Source organism: Zootermopsis nevadensis, unplaced genomic scaffold, assembly GCF_977971745.1.
Source record: "Zootermopsis nevadensis isolate Lab colony 2312 unplaced genomic scaffold, Znev_1.0 Znev_ptg000009l, whole genome shotgun sequence".
Lineage (NCBI taxonomy): Eukaryota > Metazoa > Arthropoda > Insecta > Blattodea > Termopsidae > Zootermopsis > Zootermopsis nevadensis.
In genome coordinates this window covers 3,349,993-3,373,771 of record NW_028259141.1, presented here as the reverse complement: position 1 = coordinate 3,373,771, position 23,779 = coordinate 3,349,993, and the positions used below count along the sequence as shown (strand labels likewise).

Here is a 23,779-nt window from a genome sequence, read left to right as displayed (position 1 = left end):
TCACCTGTTTGAAATAAAATAAACAGTGATGTATTACAGATTTTAATAGTTTTATTGGCTATAAAAATTAATACACATGTTGCAATTAATTTTAATTTCTAACAAATGGGCATACAGAAAAGAACACATTCCATTATATGTGTGAAAATAAATATGGACAATTATTGGTTGAACATGGAAAATATGATTATACATGGTTTGCCAAACATGTAATATCATACAAAAAATTCCACTGCTGTTTAAAATACAAAACATGGTTTAGCTTTTGTTTATGTGTTGGAGGCTGGAACTGTAAGGACTGCTACCCAGTTGGACAGTAAGTGTAAAAGTTTCTGTATAATAGTGGTTTTATTTAATAATAAAGAACTTTCAGTTTTAAACATCTTCATGTTGATAGCCTCTAATCCCCTTTTCCAACATATTCTGTCCTATATAGTTCTCTGAGGAATTGTGTTAGTCATCCCTCAGTTCGCTGCATATACCTATTTTCTACTACTGAATTGTAATTTCAAACAGATGTTGCAAGAAAACAAAGAAGTCTCCTCACAGACTTGTCTCTTTTATAAAATTTCACACTCAGTGAGAAGGTGCAGCATGTAGCATGATCACACATTGGAAAACATGCACTGAGATAGAAGGTGACAGTGCTGACAAATTATAAGAGTTACCTGCACAGTAAAGCAGTGCAAACATTTTGTAGAGAACCAGATGTCTTCATTTGAATTTCCTGACTCCATACTGAAATGTGCAAGGACTTACTCTAATATACAGGTCTGGCCATTACATTATTATAATCACTATCTATGCTAAATCTTGAATGAATATTCTCATTAATTGATTTCTTATTATAGTGGCGACTGAAGTCTGCAACTGGTACAAAATCTTCACTCATTGGATAACGTTCTGCCCCAAGCTCCAGTACATTCATGCGCTGGTATTTATGAAAATTCAGTTTGCCTTCTTCATAGTGACCCATCTTATGCACCAGCTCAAGTTCCTTCACAATCTGTATGAAGCTCAGGACACAGAACCACTGGTAGAAGAGAAATACTGCAAACAAATGAAGTTTAATACGCCCGTAAAATTACCCCAGAAACCGACAACCTAACAGAGACTCGAACCGAGGACTGTGTATCCGTGTCTGTGACCTTAGACCCCGAAATTTCCTCTCCGAAACTAAAGAATTTTGCCTTGGCGTCGATTTCTTCTCGTGGGTGCTTTCCCGTTAACAAAAACCATCTTTGTCGGGTCTCGAACTCAGTGTCGAGGCCTTCGTTTCCGAAATCTCCTCTTCGAAGCAAAAAACTCTTCTTTTGTCTCGCTTAGTTTCGGAGCTACAGGAACCGCCCTTGAAGGAAATCGAACCCGGGACACCTTTCCTCAGACTTCTGACCTTCCTGTGATCTCTCATTGGTCAAAATGAATAATCGGGATTCGAAGCAAGGAAACACTTTTCCTCGCCCAGTGGCGATGGGTACAACAGTGCCCGGGCCCCTCAAAAATCGTCTTTAAAATTAAACAAGTTTCTCCGAGGCATCCCAACAATTACTCCATTGACACACAGAAGAAGGCAATGGCAAACCACTTCTGGATCATCTGCCAAGAACGTATATGAACAGGTCCCAGTCCGAGAAAAGGATGGAAGGATCCTGTTCATATGGACCTGTCGTCAGACAGAACACTAATAATAATAAAAAATAAAATACGACGATAATTTTAAACAAGTTCAAATTAAATTACAAAATTTACTTCAAGCCTCTTTTCATCACCTTTAAATTTATTAATTTTAAAGACGGTTTTTGAGGGGCCCGGGCGCTGTTGAACCCATCGCCCCTGCGACAGGGAAAATGTTTCCTTCCTTCGAATCCCGATTATTCATTTTGAATAGTGAGAGAACGCAGGAAGGTAAGAACTCTGGAAGAAGTGTCCTGAGTTCGATTTCCTTCAAGGGCGATTCCTCTGGCTTCGAAACTAAGCGAGACAGAAGAAAGGATCAGAGTTTTTTGCTTCGTAGAGGAGATTTCGGAAACGAAGGCCTCGACACTGATGTCTAGTCTCGACAAAGATGGTTTCTGTTGACGGGAAAGCACCCACGAGAAGAAATCGACGCCAAGGCAAAATTCTTTCTTTCGGAGAGGAAATTACGGGGTCTAAGGTCACGGACACGAAAACAGTCCTCTGTTCGAGTCTCTGTTCGGATGTTGGTTTCTGGGGTAATTTTACGGGCGTATTAAACGACGCACGTTTAATGATGAGGCCCATAAGCTACCGGGTGTTTCCGAATTAATCTGCTGATTTTGTGTGGTTATAGCAAACCATGCACTTTTATTTATTCATGGTTTATTTAACGACGCAAGTTTTTACCCCCAAAGCTTCCTTCACTGTTTTGAGGCATTTGCGGACATTAGCCACGAGGGCTGAGATACACGTAGTTTGATGGGTAAATATGAGCTGCCAATACACTGTACAAATTTGCACAAAATGTGTCCAAAATTGGAATGTGCAGTTAAAAATTATTCCACCATACACACATGACAGCAGCACTGTCGTGTTTCCTGGTGGATTCCAATGAGGTCTGTGGGCCAGACGTTGGTAAGACTGGGAAAGGCTTCAGAAATGTCTGAGACACACAGGCTCATATATCAGAACTCAAACAGCTCTCAAAATGCATTTGATAAAACTACCTACAAATCTGTGCACTGTAACTGTCACAGAAGTGCGGAACATCTTAGGTTTATCTAAGTCCTATGCTTCTTGGTTCCTATTTAGTATTTATTGGGTGTGTGATTTATCAAGTCCTTCACAACCTTACAAGTGCCTTCTGACTTGACCAACTGGACCATTCCCTTGTACGACATTTAGAAGCACAAGCAACTTGCTTTGGTCTCTGGAGTATCAGCGTGCACATTCTATCCCTAAATATCGTTTCAAAATTAAACTTCCTAATTCTAGGCAAAACTTCACTGATTATACGGTCAAAAGAATCTGGTAGTCTAAAATGTTAAATTTCGGAAACTGTGATTAAAGTTGATCATAATGCTGATTCACTTTATTGATAGAGCTACCAAAACCGGTTGAACTTCTTTATTTCCCCGAGAGATGGCTCAACGAGTATGAACGCTCCTCTGTTCATAGTACCAAGAGTACTCCATAGAGTGCATCCGCTACCGCAAAATAATATTAATTTTATTTCGAAAGGTTTCGCCTGCGTGAAAGAACGCTGTAGGGAACACAGATTTTAAGATCACGAATGAAATGAGGCAGTGAAACCATTTACAATACTTTTACGAGCTGCATACGAACCTGTCCCTCTTATCCAGTAACCAAATCAGCCAACTTTTCTTCATTAAATCTGCCATGAACAGAGTGCACTGGAAGCCTTTTTAAAAAGTAATTAGATTTGTGTCAGTCCAGCGGAATTCGGCGTACTAATTCACAATACTCTCTTTATTAAAATTGACAAAAAAAGAGAAGAGATTCTGGAACGAACTGTGGATTAATATAAGACACAAAATACAACTATAAAATTGTCAAGTCCAAATTGTATTCATATATGAAAAATATAATACCCACCTATCATATATTAGCCAACATAGACATATGCTTATTTTGCATGCATCGCGTTAAAGAGCAAATGAGCATAAGAACAAGTCATTTGTATTTTATCTTTGAGTGCGCTTGGTCCAGCTTAGGTCGTTGCAAATATTCCGTCCCACTCAGAGGCCACCCACAAAACGTCGGAACAGTTTATTATTCTCACGGTCGGCAATTGTTAGCCCCGCGAAAACCCAAAGGTCGGAGAATCACCCGTTGTCGGCTGTCCGCGAATGCTTTTTCGAAACACTCCGTATCTGGCGGCCATAGTCTATCGTGATCCTGGTTTTTTGTGGGCTGCGGGGCGAAGTTCCCGCCCTCTCTCTCTGCGTTCAGTCTGTTTCTGGGGCTCACCTAGCCTTGTATCCCGTGACCACCGAGGGTAAAGCAGGCCGCAGCGTGAAGACGCTTGAGCACAGGAACAATTATCGCATCAACGAATTATCTGAGGCAGAATCGGATTCAACGCCAGAAAATTCTCTAACTTAACGAAAGTAAAACCACGAAGTACTCAAGACAAAGCTGAGAGGTTATCCAAGCGATTTTCAGTTCGAATCTCGTTCAAAGACACAATCCCCACCTTGTGGAAGGCAAAATCCTTAGCAGTTCCTAAAATCCATTTACACATTCGTCCTGTCCCATTCATAATTCATAACAAACTTAGCATCCGCCATTTGAAGCCGCCTGTGAGATTATTGAAAATCTGTGGCTCCATAATCTAAAAGAAAAATAGATCCAATTCCTGTCTCCTCTTAAAACACGCCCAAAATATCGGCTTCATCCAATCGCAGTAAACTAACATGTTGGCACCGGCTAACCCCAGCTTCCTGGTTCTTCTCAGTTACTTTATAGCAGGCACAGAATGTACTCCCGCGATCCATCATTCATAACCATCCTGTCATGTTTAAATAATGGATACGCAACATTATCAGTTGATAGAGCGTTGAAGGTACAAGAATAAACACTACCTTATAAGTCGTGGTGAACGCCTTCTAACTGGTTTACCCATCAAACTACGTGTATCTCAGCCCTCGTGGCCAATGTCCGCAGTCAAGGAGGCCGTGGGGGTGGAAACTTCGAAGTCCTCCCTCTGTAGGCCTCATCTCCGCCTGGACCAGCAGCTTCAGGGCTCTGACGTCACCCCAGAGAACAGCCTAATTTCTCGATTTTGAGGCGAAAAATCCAATTGTCGGGAGTTGGTAGTCAGTCCAGTGCTTCAAAAACATTCGAGTGCACAAGAACTTGTCAGTGGGGCGCATTTTCATACACTTTTTATTCTTATCCACCAAACTACGTGCTTTATTCATCCGCCGGTCGAATGCGGTAAATTATATTACCACAAAAACCTTTCCGATATTTGGGTAACCCTACAAATTGTACGGCACTTTACTTTTGAGACATCTGGTGGCATCCGTGTTAGTCGACAGTAATACAGAATTAAGCTAGTATTGTGTTTCCAAACAATAAAATAGGATTTATGAATGGATTTAATGCTCGGAGCTTCTGAAAGTGCGTCGTTAAATAATCTATGAATAAATAAAAGTGCATGGCCTATTCTAACCACACAAAATCAGCAGATTAATTCGGAAACACCCGGTAGCTTACGGGCCTCATCATTGAACGTGCGTCCTTTAATACGCCCGTAAAAATGACCCCAGAAACCAACATCGTAACAGAGACTCGAACCGAGGACTGTGTATTCGTGTCCGTGACCTTAGACCCCGTAATTTCCTCTCCGAAAAGAAAGAATTTTGCCTTGGCGTCGATTTCTTCTCTTGGGTGCCTTCCCGTCAACAGAAACCATCTTTGTCGGGTCTCGAACTCAGTGTCGAGGCCTTCGTTTCCGAAATCTCCTCTTCGAAGCAAAAAACTCTGATCCCTTCTTCTGTCTCGCTTAGTTTCGGAGCCAAAGGAACCGCCCTTGACGGAAATCGAACTCAGGACACTTCTTCCAGAGTTCTTACCTTCCTGCGTTCTCTCACTGGTCAAAATGAATAATCGGGATTCGAAGGAAGGAAACATTTTCCCTGTCGCAGGGGCGATGGGTTCAACAGCGCCCGGGCCCCTCAAAAACCGTCTTTAAAATCAAAAAATAATAAAAAACACGACGTTATTTTTAAACAAGGGCAAATTAAACTGCAAAATTTACTTCAAGCCTCGTTTCATTATTTTTAAATTAATTTCCTTTTACATAGAAAATATTTAATATTAACTTTTGATTTCTTACAAATTATAACTTGGAGTAATCCAATTTGTATTTCTTTAACTACAAAGAATGTGTAAATATGAAACGCAGGTGTTCTTATAAAATACAAACACGTGCAACAATCTCGGCTGGCATGCCATAAGGTTCATTTCTCCGTCCTTATGCACGCTTGAATGAACCGTATTGCACTCCCTCTACTGACTGTTGCGTCACAGGTTATGTTGGTATAAATAGCAGGCAACAATCGGCTTTCGTCACTCTGGTTCGAATTGTGCTGCGAAGAGGTTTTGGATTAAGTGCTTCGAGAACGAGATACTTTTGTGTTGCCTTATTTCGCAAATAACTTTCGGAATAACTCGTGGATTTACGTTCTACGATTTAGTAACGATTTTGTGACAGTGTCTCGCACTCGCTCGATTAATATTTAAATTATGATTCAACCTTTGCTGCCTGTGGACATCGAGGTCTCCTGCTATTCACATAGGTGAGCCAAGGGTTTCCTTTTTAATATTATTGCTAATTACATGTACAGGTTATCATTTACAATTGTGAGAAGGGTTATTGCAGTGACGCGCTGTCTCTTACGAAAGTTCTTCCCTTCTGGAAGCTGCCGGTCTCCGCATTCCTGTTCGGAATCTGAGAGACTCTTCTCTGTTCAGTTGCAGCCCTTCGTTTAAAAATAGTCCTTTTGCTGGACGCTCATCAACTGGTGATGCTGTCTGCTGGGGCGTGCACGTGTTTGTAAGGAAGATGGCTTCCCGTAATCACATTTTACGAAATTCTATTTTATTTGATTTATTTAAATTATTATTACAAACATTTTTATTTGTGCATTAACGTCCTATGCACTCGTGTGTTGTTCGATAATCTCTTTCTTTGTAACCTTTTCAACTTGATTGTTGTGTTCGTCTCGCGTGCTGTATCTGTAATTGGCTATTGAATTTTTATTTGTAATTTCCTGTTTCATCGTGAGGATTGGTATGCAATTGTTAAACATTGTTGTTGTTGTGCTCCAAATACTGTCTGCATTTATGGTAAATAGTTCAATTTCTACAGCAATAGTAAAAAATTCGTAGCTCTTTTAATCCGAAGATGGTCCAAAGAATATTTAAGAATTCCGAATAGTCGCTGCTTACAGAGTAACCCTTAAACACGGAATGAAGCGTTAACTCGTGTACGAACTCGCACTCGGTTCGAAGTTTCGTGAAAACTGTGAAGTTCTTCTTGAAGTTCAGTGCGGAGCAACGAAGCTTAGTAGCTTATTGCTTTTGAGTTTGAAACGATGACGAACCAACTGACAAGTATAAAATCTTCATGTTAACTGAAGGAACGTAAATTCTGTTTCTGGGAATTGAAATCGAAGTTGCTTTCACCGAAAGTGCAGGAAACGTTTCTTTAATCCGATTTATCCTGCAGTGCGTCCAAGGATGAATAATACATACAAAATATCTTATCCCTGGATTAATTTTTAGTATAACAACAGACGCCACGGTGGTCTAGCGGTTAGAACGCTGGCCTTGTAATCCTGGGGTCTCGGGTTCGATTCCCGGCGGTGCCCGAATTTATAACTTGTGTTGGGCAAGGCCGTGGTCTAGGCAACACGGAGTTTTCCTCCGTGGCATCCCAACAATTACTCCATTCACACACAGAAGAAGGCAATGGCAAACCACTTCTGGATCATCTGCCAAGAACGTATATGAACAGGTCCCAGTCCGAGAAAAGTATGGAAGGATCCTGTTCATATGGACCTGTCGTCAGACAGAACACTAAATAAAAATAATAATAACAGACTAATCGATCGGTCAAAGAGCAAAATATTAATAATATAAATATAAGAATACGTAGTATAAATCTGTATTTGAATTTAAAGGGCACTGATGCTATAATAGCATTGGAAGGTAATAAGATGTATCTTTTTTGACTGCAGGTGCCTGAGGACCATGGAGAACGTTGAGACATTGATAGACGACCTGATTGGTGCTGGAAAGAAAGAAAAGTGTGGAGACCAAATATTAGCAGAACCTTTGTTTATGATATTAAATCATTTTGCTCGCATGGAGAAAGAACTGAGCGACCTTCGTGAGAGGAACAGAGACGTAGAGGATCTAAGAGCAAAAGTCAAGGACTTAGAGAATCAACACGTGATTGAGATGAGAATCACGCACGGAACCATAAACGGACTGATTCAGGTAGTCTCAAATATCATGGCCGAAAACGAGGATCTGAAACAGCAGATTCAGAGCTTTCGTGGCTGCCACCACCAGGAATTGGCGCCAGCCTCCAGTGAGAATTGGGACGAGGACTGCAGTGAGAACTGGGACGAGGACTGCAGCGGCCAGGGCGCTGACCAAGGCAGATTAGATGAGGCCGACCTTCCGAGGCTCAAAGACTTCGAGCCGCTCCAACTTCTGGGGACAGGAGGCAAGTACGATTTCTTGTAGTAAAAACTTCGCAAATTAACTGTGGATTTCTCTGCTTAGAAAATATGGCCCTGATTTTGTGAACCGCTCCAGTAGCAGTAAATCAGCTGAGACAACAGCAATGTAAGTGGAAAGAATGGAGCTTAACCTCCGTCTAGGAACACTCACAATGAATATTTTAGACGTCAGTTACAAGAGTTACTCCATTCAGACATTTGCTAATATGAACAAGTGTTGTAGGATCTAAACTCAGAGCCAAGTCTTGATTAATAATGTTCCATAAAATTAAGCGTCAGAATATCTGAGAACGTTTATTGCTTCAAGAAGATGGTTGCAAATAGCTCGGGATTTTGTTCTGCCGAGCCTAAGGCAATCAAAATTTTCTGTCAACGACACTTTTCTCTTTCTGATGACCGATGATTGACATTCTTCTTGAATGTCATCTGCGAAATGTTGTTAGTGGAAATCGAGCCCCTACTAAAGGTACAGGGCCAGAGGAGGGAACCCACATTCAGAAATAACCCGCTTCTTCCTTTGATGTAATTGATATTTTAATTTTCTGTTGTGATAACGCTCTACTAAAATATTTCACGATCACCGTTGATAAATGACCAATAGATGGCGATACATATTGTACCTTTTTTCCTTTAACATTTTCAAGCTGAAAATTAGAAATTACTAAAAATGCTGTAGACCGTACGCTCTTGAACAACATTTCTTTATGGTTGAATATTGATTAATCAGATTGTTGCATGGAATTGGTGTGACTGGGTCAGTGACCCTCCAAAGAAGATTCAAAGCATAAACATTATAGGAGTAAGTGTTTAACAAAAATAATTCTGATTATATATGATGTATTATTACACATAGAAAATATCGCAGAGCTAAGTGGGATTTCTTTCTGTTCGTGTCACCCGACACGGCCATTTATAGAAGCTACTTAAGATTCGGGCTCTGATCTTTCAGAACGACGACACTGGTGGCGAGTGGTTTAACTGCTTCTTGGATAATGGGCCTGTGCAGAACGTGTATCGAAAAATATTACCTTTAGTCATGAAGGCTTGATATTGCACACACAACGTTTTACAGAATTCATGCTTAGTGAAGAGAGAGGGTCTACAAATATCAGAGCCCTTGTTGAGGACATAGTAACAGGAAACATGATTGCGTGCTGTTCCAGGTTATGGAAAAGTATACCTAGTGCGGAAGGTCGGCGGCGTAGATGATGGCACTAAATATGCTTTAAAGACGCAAGACATTAACGAAATTATGTCTTGTGAGGCTTTCCGCCAGCAATATCGTACCGAACGAGAGTTACTCGAGAAGGGCCTGGAGGCTCCATTCATGGTTGGTCTCTATTATTCATTCGAGACACAATCGAACTTGTGCCTCGTACAAGGTGAGTACATTTGAGACGTGGAGTGAACAATACAGTTCACAGCAAACAAACCACCCCAAACCTAAATTTAGGAAAAATTTAATAAAATTTGTAACAAATAATTCACCACTATGCGCAAAAGTAAAATTCTGCAGTCTGAAAATTGATAACCACCTAAACTGGAAGAATCCTGCTGATCAAATGACTCTGAAGTAAAGTGTTACAGTCAGATACATGTTTCAGGTTGTCAGTATTGACACACTGAAATCAATTTCACCCACTATCAATCCATTATGAATCACAGAATAATTGTTGGGAGCAGATTAAAAAGGCATGATAATTCTTTTGGAGATTATTGTACTTATATGAATGATTAATCATCACAGTCATTAATGTGGTCCTATTAACAGTGGTTTCATTGTACAATTTTAATAATTTTTTGTCATAAAATCGATACTGATGCTTAGTTTTGCATTATTTTTGAAGCTTTCTAGTGTTCTGTCCCATCCTTGTATTTTAAGTATCGCTTGGCTTGTGTGGAATTCAGTACGTAAGTCGGGTCACTTGTAACTAGTCCATTATAACAGATTTCACACGGACTGCTTTAAAGGTAGAAATATTTTTTTCTAAGGGCAATGGTTTGTGGAATGCATGTAGCTAAATGTTGCGTCTTCTAGGTCAGTTCAGTTCGCTGCTCAGAGAGACAAGCTGTATGCATGTGAAAGTCTCCCACTGACTAATGTTTGTCACATCCCACATACATTTCGACTAACAAGTGCTGTGTATCGTGGTATTGACACATATTTGTTCTGTTCATCTTCTGTGAGTCATGTTTACAGAGGAGTGGACAGTGTACATAGTAGGCCTGTAAAAATAAATTCCACTGCCAGTTAAATGTTTTTATAACACAGCACGGACAGTGGCCACCATGTGGACCATAGGAAGAAGGGTAGGAGTAATATTTATCTTGACTGAAAACATCGTGTGAAGGGTGAACTATCTTTCAGTCTTTTGGAGAGCGTCATATGGCAGTAACACTGTTTTCTAACTGAATATACAGCAGAGTACTTTGCACTGTCCTCTGGTAGCAGTGAGTGTCCTTATGGTAACTAAGTTTTGTTATTATTGTTCCAGACTATTATGCAGGTGGCAACCTGTTTGATCTGTTGTGGGAGTTGGGAGGAATGTTTACAGTTGATGAATCAAGAATGTACCTGGCAGAAATCATTGAGGCTGTGGAGTATCTGCATAAGGTAGGCAAACAGTCCAACTGCAGTTCTCTGCAATCAAATGTGTAAGAAGGTACTATAAAACCTGAAAGTGCTTGATTGATTGTGTGGCTACAGAATTTCAATGCGTGATTTATTCACTGCATACCAATCATTTACGATTTCTGTGGGAAAAGTCTGAAATACTAAGAAAGTATAGTAATTGTAGCTTATTTCCTATGAATAATTCTTTCAGCTCTTATAGGGGCACATTTGATTAGCATTGTCATGTTTATGACGTCAACAACAATTTTCTTCTGTACTGTGATTGGCTGCCATGGAACTTGTATGTTATTCACTTTTAGCATAACAGTATGCGGTTGCGTGGTCCCATTAGGCAATCTGTACTCTCCAAAAACTGTGGTGACTTGGGGTGTGCCTGAGAAGAACTTGATCACTGGCAGGAGTGTGGCAACAGACCACACTAGGCACCATATTGATAGCTATGTGTCTTTCACCAGTCCTGTCTGCATTTTGTTCATTATCTCAGCTAATTACCTCGTGGTAAGAAGCGGCTGTATCACCATTAGCGTCAACCACGCACAGTAAAGAATTTGTCAACTAGGACTTTCTTAACTCAGACCATCATTATCTAATTTCTGGAAGTCTTTTCATTAATTAAAGAACTTTGACTGGTCGGATGTTTGGCATTTGAATCCAGAAAGTTTTATATCACATTAGCTGCAGTTCTGTAGTTCTCGCCTTCCGTGAAGGCCTCCATCTGTGCCACTCCTCGAGAAGCTAGAAGAGCCCCCCTCCCGCCTTCCCTCGCCTTGAATTGAGAAACTGAACGAGAATTATTTTAATAGTGTACTGTCCGTCTGGATACTGACATTTCCATTTACCCCTTTCTGTGAAGTCCCAGACTCTGTAAACTCCACTGTTGAAGCAGGGAAAGTTGACCAGGTTCATCATCTGAACAAAAACTGATAATTAAAAATAAATAACATCAAAATGGAGCATACACTTGAATATTCTGTAGAACATCCCCCTTTGACTCATTCGAGTTTTTATATTTGCATATGGGATTAATGACAACCCATGCTCTAACAAGTTCCGTTTCACTTTTGTTAGTTTCTTGTTCTCTTTCTACTCGTTTCCTTCGTACGCTCCAAATTCTAATGTGTCTGTTTCTGTACATATTTTGTGTAAAGTGCAGGACAATGCCAATGTATTACATTGAGTATTGTATTCTTGACTCTTATGATATAAACAAAATCTGAAATAAAAATGTACAATTGTCACTCAGGCTAATGTACGATATTACTTTTGAAAATAAATTAAATGGTTTGGGTGGTGATGGTAAAGGTGAAGCTTCTCTAGCGCCTCAAACACCTTCATGCCAACCCTGTGCACATAAGAAACAAGGTAGATCCTCACTCATAATCATGGTTGAAGCCACAGCTACAGTTCAGTTTGGTATTTAATTTTATCAATAACAGTAATAAATATGACAGCTTAGTTCAGGTGATATGTAGCAGAAAAGCAAAATACTGATACTGCATTTCACTACCACAATAAGAATGCAAAATATACCATATTTTATCCATTCTGTACAAGGAATTTATTTGTTAATTTGTCTCTTTCAGCTTAGAGTCATACACCGCGACCTAAAACCAGAAAATATATTGGTGGACATCCAAGGCCACATTGCTGTTGCGGATTATGGCCTGTGCAAACAGTTTGTCTGCTCTAAAGAGGTAAATATTATATCCACCTTATCTTTTGTTCAGTGTACGTACAAAGACACATGAGCTGTGGATGCAAGCGCTATGTGGACCGCTGTCCATCAGGCAGTGCCCTTTATTTGAGGGAAGTCAAAGTACAAGACCCATAAAGAGTCGACATGTTTCAGGTGCCTTAAATTTGACCAGTGTGTGTTTAAGTATAGTGTAACTAAAAGATGTCGCAAGGCCTGTGACTTTTACGGGATAAACTTGAAGTGTACGAGTATAATCTCTCCTGAAGTTTGGTAAGTAATTGCTGTTATTCTATTCAGAAGCCATTAATATCTTGTCTAGGATACCCAGCATTAGAGGTCTAAGAAGCTTAAACATGTGCCTTACTTTCAAAAAAAGGGTAATACTGGATACCGAAAGTTATAAGTCTTCTTTATTTCACACTACAGTCCTTGGTGGACCCTTTGGTCCTTAGTGTAAATAATAGTTGATGATAAATTTTGTGGCACGTACAGCCTACTGAGTAGTGTCGCAGTTAAAGGATATTACGTACAGTAGGTTGGATGTGTAGGTAGAGAAGAAATGCTGCAAAATATTTCTAGGTAAGTCTCTTGGAAAATGGCAGCTTCAGAAACCATTAAGGTTAAGAAGCATAGCATTAAGAGGGATGTTACAGAAATATATTTTGAAGGCAGGAGGTGAATGGAAGTCGCTCAGGACTGTGTCCAGTGGTGGTCTTCACTTTTTGATATGATCAATTTTCTTCTCTGTTACCAGACACTTTGTAGTTGTTTTGTGCCCCAAATTCCTGTCACAGTTACTAAAATTGTTGTTTCCATCTTCAGGGTGATCGTGCGTATTCGCAGTGTGGCACAAGTCAGTACATGGCGCCAGAGATATTCATCGGCGAAGGCTACAGCTATGTAAGTTTCTTGTCCATTAACAGTATGATAATAATGAGCTCTTGGTTTTATGTAACTGAACCTAACGCGTGATTAATGTAAACTAACAAGAAAACACATTATAATAATCTGAGGGTTTGGAGCCACAAGCAGTAACTTCATGGAATTTGTAAGGACACGTGCATAAACTAGTCGATACACATGACAGGCATTCAACTGAATGCGGTGCAGTCAGCTGCCTGGCATCTGGCATGATGACATGCATTCTTGTCATATAAAGGAATTTGAAAGCCAAGTACTAGCCAGTCACTGAAATTGAAATTAAGTGTTGTTTAGACTTTTTTCCTTATGTGACTCAGCATGAAAGTTGCTTTAAGTGTCTCCCTGTGTCGTGTTACACCCAAAAACAGAAAGAAAAATGGTGTAGCCATCACCAAACTTCAAGCTTCAAAGCCATGGAAATACTTCATGTTCTTTGGCTCACAGCTCCAAGTTACCAGTACGGCATTGTTAGTTTTGCTACATATCGAGTTCTCAGCTGTCTTTACTTGCCTGGGCTCCAGTGTTCATTGTTGCAATGTCGTAGACTTTTGCTGTGACCACGTAGTATGTAATTTGGTGGCGGCTACTTCAATGACTCATGTAAAGGATGAGATTCAAAAACAAAATATTCTGGGTGTACACGTGAGATGTATTCCATTTCGTGTCAGTCCTCACAACAAGGAATTCAGGGTTGACTGTAGCCAATTCTAACAAAGTGGAAGCCACTGTTGGCACTGCACAACATCCTGATGTACCCCCAAAAGAATCCTATAAGGGGATGAAGTTCATGTACACAACGTGGCCAAGTCATATTCCCACCCTTGTCAATAAAATTCTCTGAAAACTTTCGATTCAAGACTCTATCAGTTACTTGTAAAAATGTGGAGGAATTCTGTCTTGTTGCTACAGCGTGTCAATAGGACACTCTTCTTCCAAGATGGGCGGCGAGGGATTCCTCTGCTTAAGATGCCATTTTAACATCTGTGAGTGTAGCACATCTTGTGCAAAGATGGAAACTAAAGCAGCACGAATTAAAAACTTGCTCATATAAACTTCTCAAATGAAATTAGTTCATATTCCCCTGCCTCTCGGTTCACATTGAATTGGGATGCGTTACATGCTCACTCTCTGTATGAAAAAAGGACTTGACCTGAAACACAAAGAAATATTTGTGAAAACTTGTTGCAGTAGACAGTATTGTTGGAGGACGGCAGTTCAGAAGATATGAAGCGAACATAGAACATTTCTAGGTGTTTTCATTGCAAAACTATAGAAAAATGTTCCTGTTTGCTTTGCCTTTTTTGTCTGTCCTCTTCTATAGCAGTTTGATAAACTCTGAATGGGTTTTAATGGCTTTTGATAATTTTCTTGATTTGACTGTTGATGTCATTTATGTAGCTGTATAATGTCAGTTGTAAGCAGTGTTTAATAACGTGTTTTTACAAGGTTCTGACTGAGCACTCAAAGAAAACCACAACAAAATTCATCACAATCTCTGGCTGGCTAAGAATCAAACTGATAGTTGTAAGAAGTAGGTAAAGGAAGGAAAATCATTATCAAACTTAGGAATGAAGATATCCGTCTTCTGGGTTATTGCGCTGTGTAGTCTGATCGATGTTAACCAACGTTTCAGAGGTCATACTGCCTCCGTCATCAGGGCGATGAATATGCCAATAGGGTGTGAGGTGCTGAGTTTATAGGCCGGGAAGTGAAAGGTGTAGCCTGCCCCGAGCCAATGGGAGCACGTGGGCGAGAGTGGGAGAGGGAGAGAAAGTAGAGAGAGAAAGGTGAGTTTGGTTGTATGGATCAGGGCTCTGAAAAGGGCCATGTTAGTGGTCTGGTTGGTTCTGGCGGCGCACTCTTGCTCGCTCTCGGAGTCCTCGAAGTGTGTGAATAAGAGGCTTCCAGGACCGGCTCAGGTGAAGTCCATCTTCGACCAGACTACACAGCGCAATAACCCAGAAGACGGATATCTTCATACTCACCGCTGTGAGAACCTCAAGTCTTACAAACTTAGGAATGTTACACATTATCCTGGAGGCAAGAAACTAAGAAACAATTCACTCTAACCACAAATTTTCTGTTTGTGGAGAACCTTGTCGAAAATGTATAAGAGTGTGGTGAAACAGAAATGTCTGATTGCAGCTAATACCTGTAATTTTAATTGTTGCAGGAAGTGGACTGGTGGAGTGTTGGAGTCACTGCATTTGTAATGATGGTCGGGCACAGGCCCTTTGAATATGATGAACATCAAAATGATTCAGCACTTTGTTGGTAAGTATTTTGCATTTGGAAAGAGTTCTGATGTATGTGTTTGCTGTGAACATCATTTTCCTTTGAACACATTTCAGTACAAATTAGGTCATTGTTAATGGATGACCGTCTGTTGTCATGAGAGTAAAATTGGTGTACACGCTTGAAACCTGAGGAGAATTAACCATAGGCGGAGGAACCAAATGCAGTTCCAACTATGACCACAATCTTTAACGAAGGAAATTTGTGCTGGTCAGAGACTGAATGTAAGGGACAGATAGGAAGGGTTCCAGAAGCTGAACGCTTACAACGTTTAACATTGACCATTTTCCTTATCTCTTGCATGACCTATGTCAGAGATTTACATGAAAATCAGACATTGACTAGGCCACTTATGGCAGCTTTGAGAAGCATTACAAACATTAATTGTGAAAGCATGTTTAACAAGTACAGTCTTTTAAGGCAAATATAAGAATGAACCTCTCTCTTGCAGCAAAATATTGCATGACAAGCCTGACATACCTTTGTGGTTCTTGGACTGTGAAGTTGACCTTATTGAAAGAATGTTGAAGAAGAATCCAAGACTTCGCTTAGGTGGGGGGAAACGCGGAGCTCAAGAAATCAAAGAACATCCATTTTTTGACGTAAGTTCTTTTACCATATCTGTTATCATATACAATAGGGTGTATGTACACTTTTAAGTTCTAAACTGTGCCTAAGCAAATTAACAACAGTGGGAAGATCCACACAGTTTGAGTTTATTGACGCTGTTTCTAGACAATTTGATTCTTTAAATCTTCAGTCAGCAAAAATTGTGATGTACATCCCGAGCAGAACAACTTGCTTGTAACAGATGCCACATGCCTAAGACTGAGTGCATAGCAATATCACAGTAAAAGGTTTACTATCACGGTGCATAATGTACTGCTGTCTCATCAGTATTTTAGAAGGACTCTCAGTACTTTCCATAAAATTGCCAACAATTTACTTAAAACCTTGACTGCATGACTGTGTGTCTAATCTCTCTCCCAGTAAGTGCAATATTTTGAAATAAATTGAATTACGGACTAAAATTTGTAGCCAAACTCAAGCATGTATTTCAATATCCTTGTACTTTCAGCACAACTAAAGAATCTTTTAAAATGTGGTGCTCTCACTTCTACTATACCAAGTTTTACTTTGCAATTAGTATTCTGGTACATATTAGTAATGTTTGTGCTTCGTCCTACAGGGCATAAACTGGGGCGACGTGTCAAAAAGGCAGTTACGGATGCCACATTCTCTGGATTTTGAGTGGGAGGGCGTCAGTGACATTAAACATCTTGGAGAGGACGAGGTGTCATTTCTGTCGCCAGGCGATAAGAGTGGCAACAACGAGGTGAGGGAAAGTGATTTGTCTGAAGTTCTGTTATGATTTGCATAGCAATAAGGTTTATTAGCAGTGCCAAATGTTGCACTATACCAACTATAACGCTTTTACGGTCTTAAAATGTAATGATGTTGTGTTTGTCCTAAGGCCTTGGCTAGTATTTGCGTGTGTGAATGTGTATTGTTTTATTGTAACTGACATCTTCACATTCCCAAAAGACATTCCTTGCTCTTGACATCCCGTCACTTTTAGTTTGGGTGGGTGGGGTGGATTGAATTCATGTGCTGAGGATAGGGTCCAGTGGCTGACTTACGAACAGAATGAAGAATTTTCAGGTTTCATAAAAGCAAAGCATTTTTATTAGCTGATCTAATATTAGTTTCTCAGGAAGGAGACTGTTCCACGGAGTTAGTTTATTATGGGCCAAAATAGAAACAAATATAAGTGCATATATTATTACCAATTTAGATCACAAAAATTGGTTAATACAGAATGAACCAAAATGTTTCAGTGGTTTGTGTCTTTGAATATAGTAAACTAAAGAAAGAAAGAAGGAAACAGCAGAAATTAAATTTCAAAACTTTATTAAACTCCTGTAACAACAAACACTGCAGAGTTAAGTGGGAAATTTTAACATGGAGTAGCAGGACATTGAGATAAATGACTCGCAATCATCTGCAGTGAACTGAAGTAAGGTAACTCAAAGAATTTTGAGATGTAGGTCTGTAAGTCAATTGTTCACAGAGTGAAAGTTGCTTCTGAATTACAGCATCCCAATGACGTAATTTCTGGTTGATGACTCTCAGAATACAAAATGAGATGAACAGAGCATGTACAAAATTAATTTTCATTGCCTTAAAATTTTTTGGTACACAGTCCCATTATCATAATCTCTTAATTAAGACATCTGTTTTTATTTAACACAATGGCAGGTGTCCTTTCTTTGTTTCTTTCTTGTTTCCTTCATCCCATGCCTTATTCTATACCCTGTTTTTTGAAGGAGACAGCCTTGTTGCAGTGTTATTAGAAAGGCTGACTGTCAGCTAGCTCTTAGTGTGTTAATGCATCACATATACAGTGGCAGCACTGTATCTACATACTAAGCGCTTGAAAGAAGAGCAGCGTTACTTTACTGTTTACATTTTATCATCTTCTTTTAATAAGACATACTTTATTATCTTATCAACATCATATTAGGTAAGTTCCAGTACATTTGAATTTACTTGCTATTTTTTTAATTTTGTTATTGGTATTGCAGGCATGCTCTTACATCAATCCAGGCTTGAAGGCTAATGGATCGCAAAGAAGAAGAAATTCTCGGCAATTCTGAAGTTTTGGCTCCTTCAGTTTATTGGAATTGAGCTTGTAACATAACCAATTTTATATTTATTTTAATTTTGTACAATAAATGATATTTACCATTGAAACATACACTTGAATATAAACAGATTATTGGATAAACAGCTACATGTTTAACCATTTTTATAATTTTTAAGTTTTTCCAAAATATATTCTTATATCTGTGTGTGTGTCATCAGTTGACTGTCGCAGTAGTATGCAGCAATGAAGACAATTATGTGACATTACTAAATACTTGTAGGAAAACTATTGCAGTTAGAACTCCATTCTTCACAGGCTGCATCCATCAGACTAAGACGCAAAACATTCAGAATCAGTTCCTTTGCAATTTTCAATCCACTCAAACTGTCGGCAAATTACTGTAGTTGAGGCAACATGCTTTATTTCCTATGGCACCGTGTTTTGGCTTTCTCAGGAACACAAAGGGAATGGGTGGAAAGCCTGGAAACAAAACTACAGTGTTAAGGGAATCATTCTTTAAAAGGAATTGTTTCCAATATATCGTGGTATGAAGGATTATCAAGAGGGGCAAAAGTTGCGCCGATCACAAGTAGTGAAGGCAGAGGCAGACACATGATGGGTTGAATAACTGCAAAGAAACTGCTGCTGACACTCAGGAACATGCGAGTTAATACAAAAGAACACCTTACATAAAATGAATGCACTTCTCATAATAAACAATGCTCGAGAAGCAAACAATACTTGCTGAAACAGAACACAGCAGAAATGTAATTAAGAGTGCAGTAGTTCCAGTGATCTTTTGTTGCTAAGTACTCACTTACCATTCTGTCAGTAAATGACTTTCTGGGTTACCTCTTAGATGGTTTAAGTGAGCAGGTATTTTTTATTTTAATATTGGTATACAGTAAATATCTCTCTGTATTCATTTTACCTCTACTTAAGTGTTGCAATTTTATAGTTCTTGGAAGGTGTTGATGGCAGAAGCAGACCTCTGGATGGAGGAACTTGATATAACGATACTAAGTGTTTCGCTTTGTTCCCTCTAGAAAGATCTGAAGAGTTTCTGGTCATTAGATACCAAAATGCAGTGAAATCTATGACCGATATGCTGATGGCAATAATGAATGGACACTGCAAAAGGTGTCATAATACTGCAATGTTGTCTGCTGTTATACCATAATTAAATGTTTTGATGAAATTACAGTAATTCCAGTACAGTCTTTCACAGCTAAGAGTTTTAACTCTGTGTTGCTGCTTTTTCAACGTGAACATGGCCTTTGCAGTTGTTCCCTCCTTGAGAACTTTAAGTGCGTCTTCATACTGGCAACAAAGAGTTTGTCTTGATGCCAAGTTTTTCATACTCCAGATGCATTCATACGCCAGGCGATGAAATTAATTATGTGTCATGACACAATAATATGAAGAATAAATGCAGATTAATTGCCTGACACCTGCAATAGATAATATATGTGCATGCATTTCAATTAAGGATTGTGATCTACTCCTAAAATCAATCCAAGATGAATCTCGTATAAACAAATGGTCACAGGTGCCTTGTGAGAGGCTGCAGCAATGAAGCATCAGTTCGAAAGTAATATCTGGATGGGAATAATTGGCGATCACATTAAGAGTTAGTGTTAAAACTCTTAGGGTGTCTTATGTACATTTTCAGTAGAATTACCTTGAATACTATTGGCTGTACCATTGACAGTGTAAAAAACTGTGGTTTACGCAAGGCTAAGCTCCTGTTCATTTTACCTGCAACATAAAGTGGCTTCTGGCCTCTCATCACACACATTGATGGATGAGATAAACCAAATTGACTTTGTGGCCTCTGTGGCCCGATTTCACATCTACCAACTCCTACCTGTGGGGGAATCTGAACGGCATAATTTTGTTGGAAAGAGTCAACATGAATTACTACCTTTGGCATTTGATTCAGTGGCTGGGACAACAGTAGCACATATGACTGGAATTTTTCATTGCACTACTATCAGGAATTCTTGGTGCATCAGTGGTCATTTATGCACTCAATGGAAGAAGCAGCATTTTCAGAAAAGAATTGGGGGGGGGGGGGAGTCTTTTTAAAAGTTAAGATGCTGTTAAACTATGCTTAAGTACAAAAATGAATGTGCTTTTAATAAGCTGTTTTACTTGTCTCATTTGATTTACTGATGCTTCCAAGTCTCACTAATCAAGTGGTTGCAACCCTATGTTTATAATAATTTTCTGAGTTTGCTTTAAGAAAAAAACACAATCATTATGTTTGATGCATACAATTAAGAAGAACCAACTATTTGGTCATTTCTAATTATCTGCATAAGTTACCCAAAACACTGATCTAGAAGACATCCTATTGTTATATTTCAGAAGAATTATATAAGTGCTTAATGATGCACTTGCCAATAATTTGTGTCGTAAAAGAGCTTACCTTTTCCTCCATATATTTTTACAGTACCATTTTATGTACAAACTTTCATATAAAGTATCCTCAATGACTTTCATGTAGTCGGGTTATCTTGCATGAGGCATCTTTGCAGATTACAGACGTTTAAAATACCACTTGTTAATATATCCACTTAACCAGTCAAGTGCAGGAGACTACGAGTTGCATTTGAGAAATCACTATTTCCAGCCAAAGAGTGGAGGACATATTCTTTAAAACTGAAATCAATGTTCTTCCTCTCCAATTGTGCAGACAATTAAAAAGGAAATTTCCCACATGCCTGTTTCAATCACATTTACATTGGGAGAATAACAGGGACATGACTGGAACCTGCAGCAAACATTCTAGGTGTTGAACGGTGCAGCTTGTTGTTTTCCTAATCATGTTGAATGTTTTCAAAAGATGTTTACAGTAGGAAGAAACAATCAGCATTCTAATACACAGAGTTTAAAACTAAGACTTTTTCTCTCTATAACTTTAAAATAACATTTTGTACTGTGATGTTTCCTTTGGTACAATGAGAGGTCTAAATACAAATTTATAGAATCAAAACTCTATCCAAGAAGACATTCTAAGAAGAAGATTCTAGATTTGGTGTGGTAGGAATAAGATTCATATTCGAAAATAAATTAGGATTTGATTAGCCAAGAACTTCATTGCGTCTTCAGTTTCCCACGCATAAGGTCAATATGAATGTAAATTTCTCTTTGCATAAGAATCATGGTTTGAGGTTGTCTCAGCAGTAGATGGAAGTGAGTGATCAGCTTCATTCTCCAGGTGATATACATTGTGAAAAGGAACTCAAGGACTGAGTAGGAGATTGGGTGGACTGCAGAGCTGGCCTGGATGTTGTTGATGAGAAAATTCCTGCTCTTTTCATGAATGGAATCCCAGTTATCCATCATGCCCATTCCATCCAGGCTCCTACATTGAGAAATGGGGGTTCATGAATGTAGTTGCATTACTGTCTTATTCAGCAGCTAAAATTGCAAGGAACTTTATCACAACACCTTCAAAATGTGTTGTATTGGTACATAGATCTCTGTCATGCCCTCCTCTTTCGTTCTGCTTAACACCTCATCATGCTTTCTTGTAATTAAAAAACACATTTATGCGATTCTGAATGACACGATTGGTTTTTAACGACAAAATGTCAGTGTTTTAATTTAATTTGCATTTAAATTGGTGTTCCTGTTGAATACCAGGGTGGTATTTGTGAATGAGCAAGGTTAACAGTTGTGGATTCATAACCTTAAAACTTCCTAATTTTCATCAAGCCTGTCCTGTTCTTCCTGATGCTTCCAACGATTCTGTACAAATCTTTACAATTTGGTGACTAATTACATGAGGTAAGTTAAAATGGTGTGTGTTACTAGTAAGTCAATATGTGTGAAATTCCAACTTCATGGCAGGTTAGGTGAGTTAGTTCAATTGAAAAAGTTTGATAGGCTTACAAAAAGTAAATAAACCTCAAAAATAATAACGGGTAAACGTGGTCATTAACTGCAAGAATATTTCTGATATTTCTTTCATACTCTTTAAGATATTTACAAGTTGTCTTGGACCCAAAATTCAAAAGCTATGGTTGGCAAAGGAATAAACCAACCAGTGAATCGGAATGCAGGATGCGAGTGATAGCAAGGGAATGAAGGAAGCTGATGGTCATACTCATACAAGAGGCATATAGTATATTCGTTGCAAGGCTGTTATACTTTTATCCGCATTAATGAGATGAAAAGGGAAATACACATCTTTACGTGGGGCACTGAAATGGTAGAGTGAGTACTTTATAGTGACATAACTATTGCTCTGTAACAGGAAACATGCTATTATGGTATAAAATTTAGGTTAAAACTTTGTTAGTTTTGATTTTAAAAGTAATTAGTTGTGTTGATATTACTGGTCCCGCTATTTAAGTAAAGAGCTTGCTTATATTTGCATGATGTTTTGATGCCTTTAGTTATCCATACATTGGTTTCAGACAATTTTTTCTGTCTCAGTAGCAAAACTTTTTTCAAATATGATTAAAAAGATGTTTAGAAAAGAACTGAACTTCGAATCTATATCACGATCACTGAGTATTAATTTCCAGTCTTCACTACCGATTCGTATAAATTCATTTATAAAGTGACTTCATTTATCACTCCAGTTACCTTTTTATCATTGCAAAAGTTAGAAATACGTTTATGCTTTTTATAACTAATAGCTGAGCATCATGATCAGACAGCCCATTTATTACCGGTTTAATTGAAATGAGTTCTAACCTGAAACTATCTACAAAAATATTAACAACGGCAGAGTTGGAGCTATTAAGATTAAATGTTACTGAAAGAGAATTTAGACATTTCTTACGGCAGCTTTCAGAGAGATAGTCAACATTTATATCCCCACAGAAACAAATTCCGTTTTCGGTTTGAAAAGGTAGTCTATAATGCTGTTTAACTTGTTAATAAATGTTTCAGAGTCACCTGTTGGTGCTCAGTATATTGCTATAAAACAATTTAGACAAATTAGTATCAAATTGTACAGCACGGCATTCTACGATTACATTATTACAATATCCTATTTCAGGTAGTGTCTTCCCACACGTTGTTGGAATCGACTAGGATTCAAAATATTTCTTTGTACGTCAAGAGTCCGTTCGACTCTATCACGGAGATATTTAGTGACTTCGTAATAGATAGAGACGAAAATCTTGGTGGCTTTGGTTGCTCTCCTCTGAGTTGTAACGCCGTGCAGTGTGGAAGAAGCTTACCAAGGTTTAAGTGGTCCTAGCTGCCATCATCATCGCCTTGTTCGTAAAGGCAGCAAGGACATATGAAATCTTGGTAAACCCGCGAACCCAGCGTTTTGAAATCGTAATACCCAACTTAGTGTCTTACGTTGGCAATAGTATCCTGCC

General features: G+C 38.9%; 1 protein-coding gene and 1 long non-coding RNA gene across 3 annotated transcripts in view; one reads left to right on the top strand and one right to left on the bottom strand.

Moving 5' to 3' along the window:
- Window positions 1-18,542, top strand: part of LOC110840346 (ribosomal protein S6 kinase alpha-5) — a 24,842-nt gene extending 6,300 nt beyond the window's left edge. Inside the window, exons 1-10 of one of the 2 annotated variants that reach the window (XM_087345476.1) lie at window positions 6,131-6,284; window positions 7,728-8,221; window positions 9,401-9,619; window positions 10,733-10,851; window positions 12,456-12,566; window positions 13,391-13,468; window positions 15,663-15,763; window positions 16,236-16,386; window positions 16,974-17,120; window positions 18,370-18,542. In XM_087345476.1, coding sequence (XP_087201602.1) covers window positions 6,232-6,284; window positions 7,728-8,221; window positions 9,401-9,619; window positions 10,733-10,851; window positions 12,456-12,566; window positions 13,391-13,468; window positions 15,663-15,763; window positions 16,236-16,386; window positions 16,974-17,120; window positions 18,370-18,441 — 1,545 coding nt within the window. In that variant the 5' untranslated portion in view covers window positions 6,131-6,231 and the 3' untranslated portion in view covers window positions 18,442-18,542. Of the gene's footprint in view, window positions 1-6,130; window positions 6,285-7,727; window positions 8,222-9,400; window positions 9,620-10,732; window positions 10,852-12,455; window positions 12,567-13,390; window positions 13,469-15,662; window positions 15,764-16,235; window positions 16,387-16,973; window positions 17,121-18,369 lie in introns of those variants that run through there. The other variant, XM_087345477.1, reaches the window with a different exon arrangement.
- LOC147874356 (uncharacterized) lies at window positions 17,448-23,759 on the bottom strand. The gene is made up of 2 exons (XR_015534283.1): window positions 23,633-23,759; window positions 17,448-19,882 (listed from the first exon to the last, which is right to left on the bottom strand). It is a non-coding gene; the product is annotated as an uncharacterized LOC147874356 (long non-coding RNA).
- Between the last annotated feature and the right edge of the window lie 20 nt (window positions 23,760-23,779).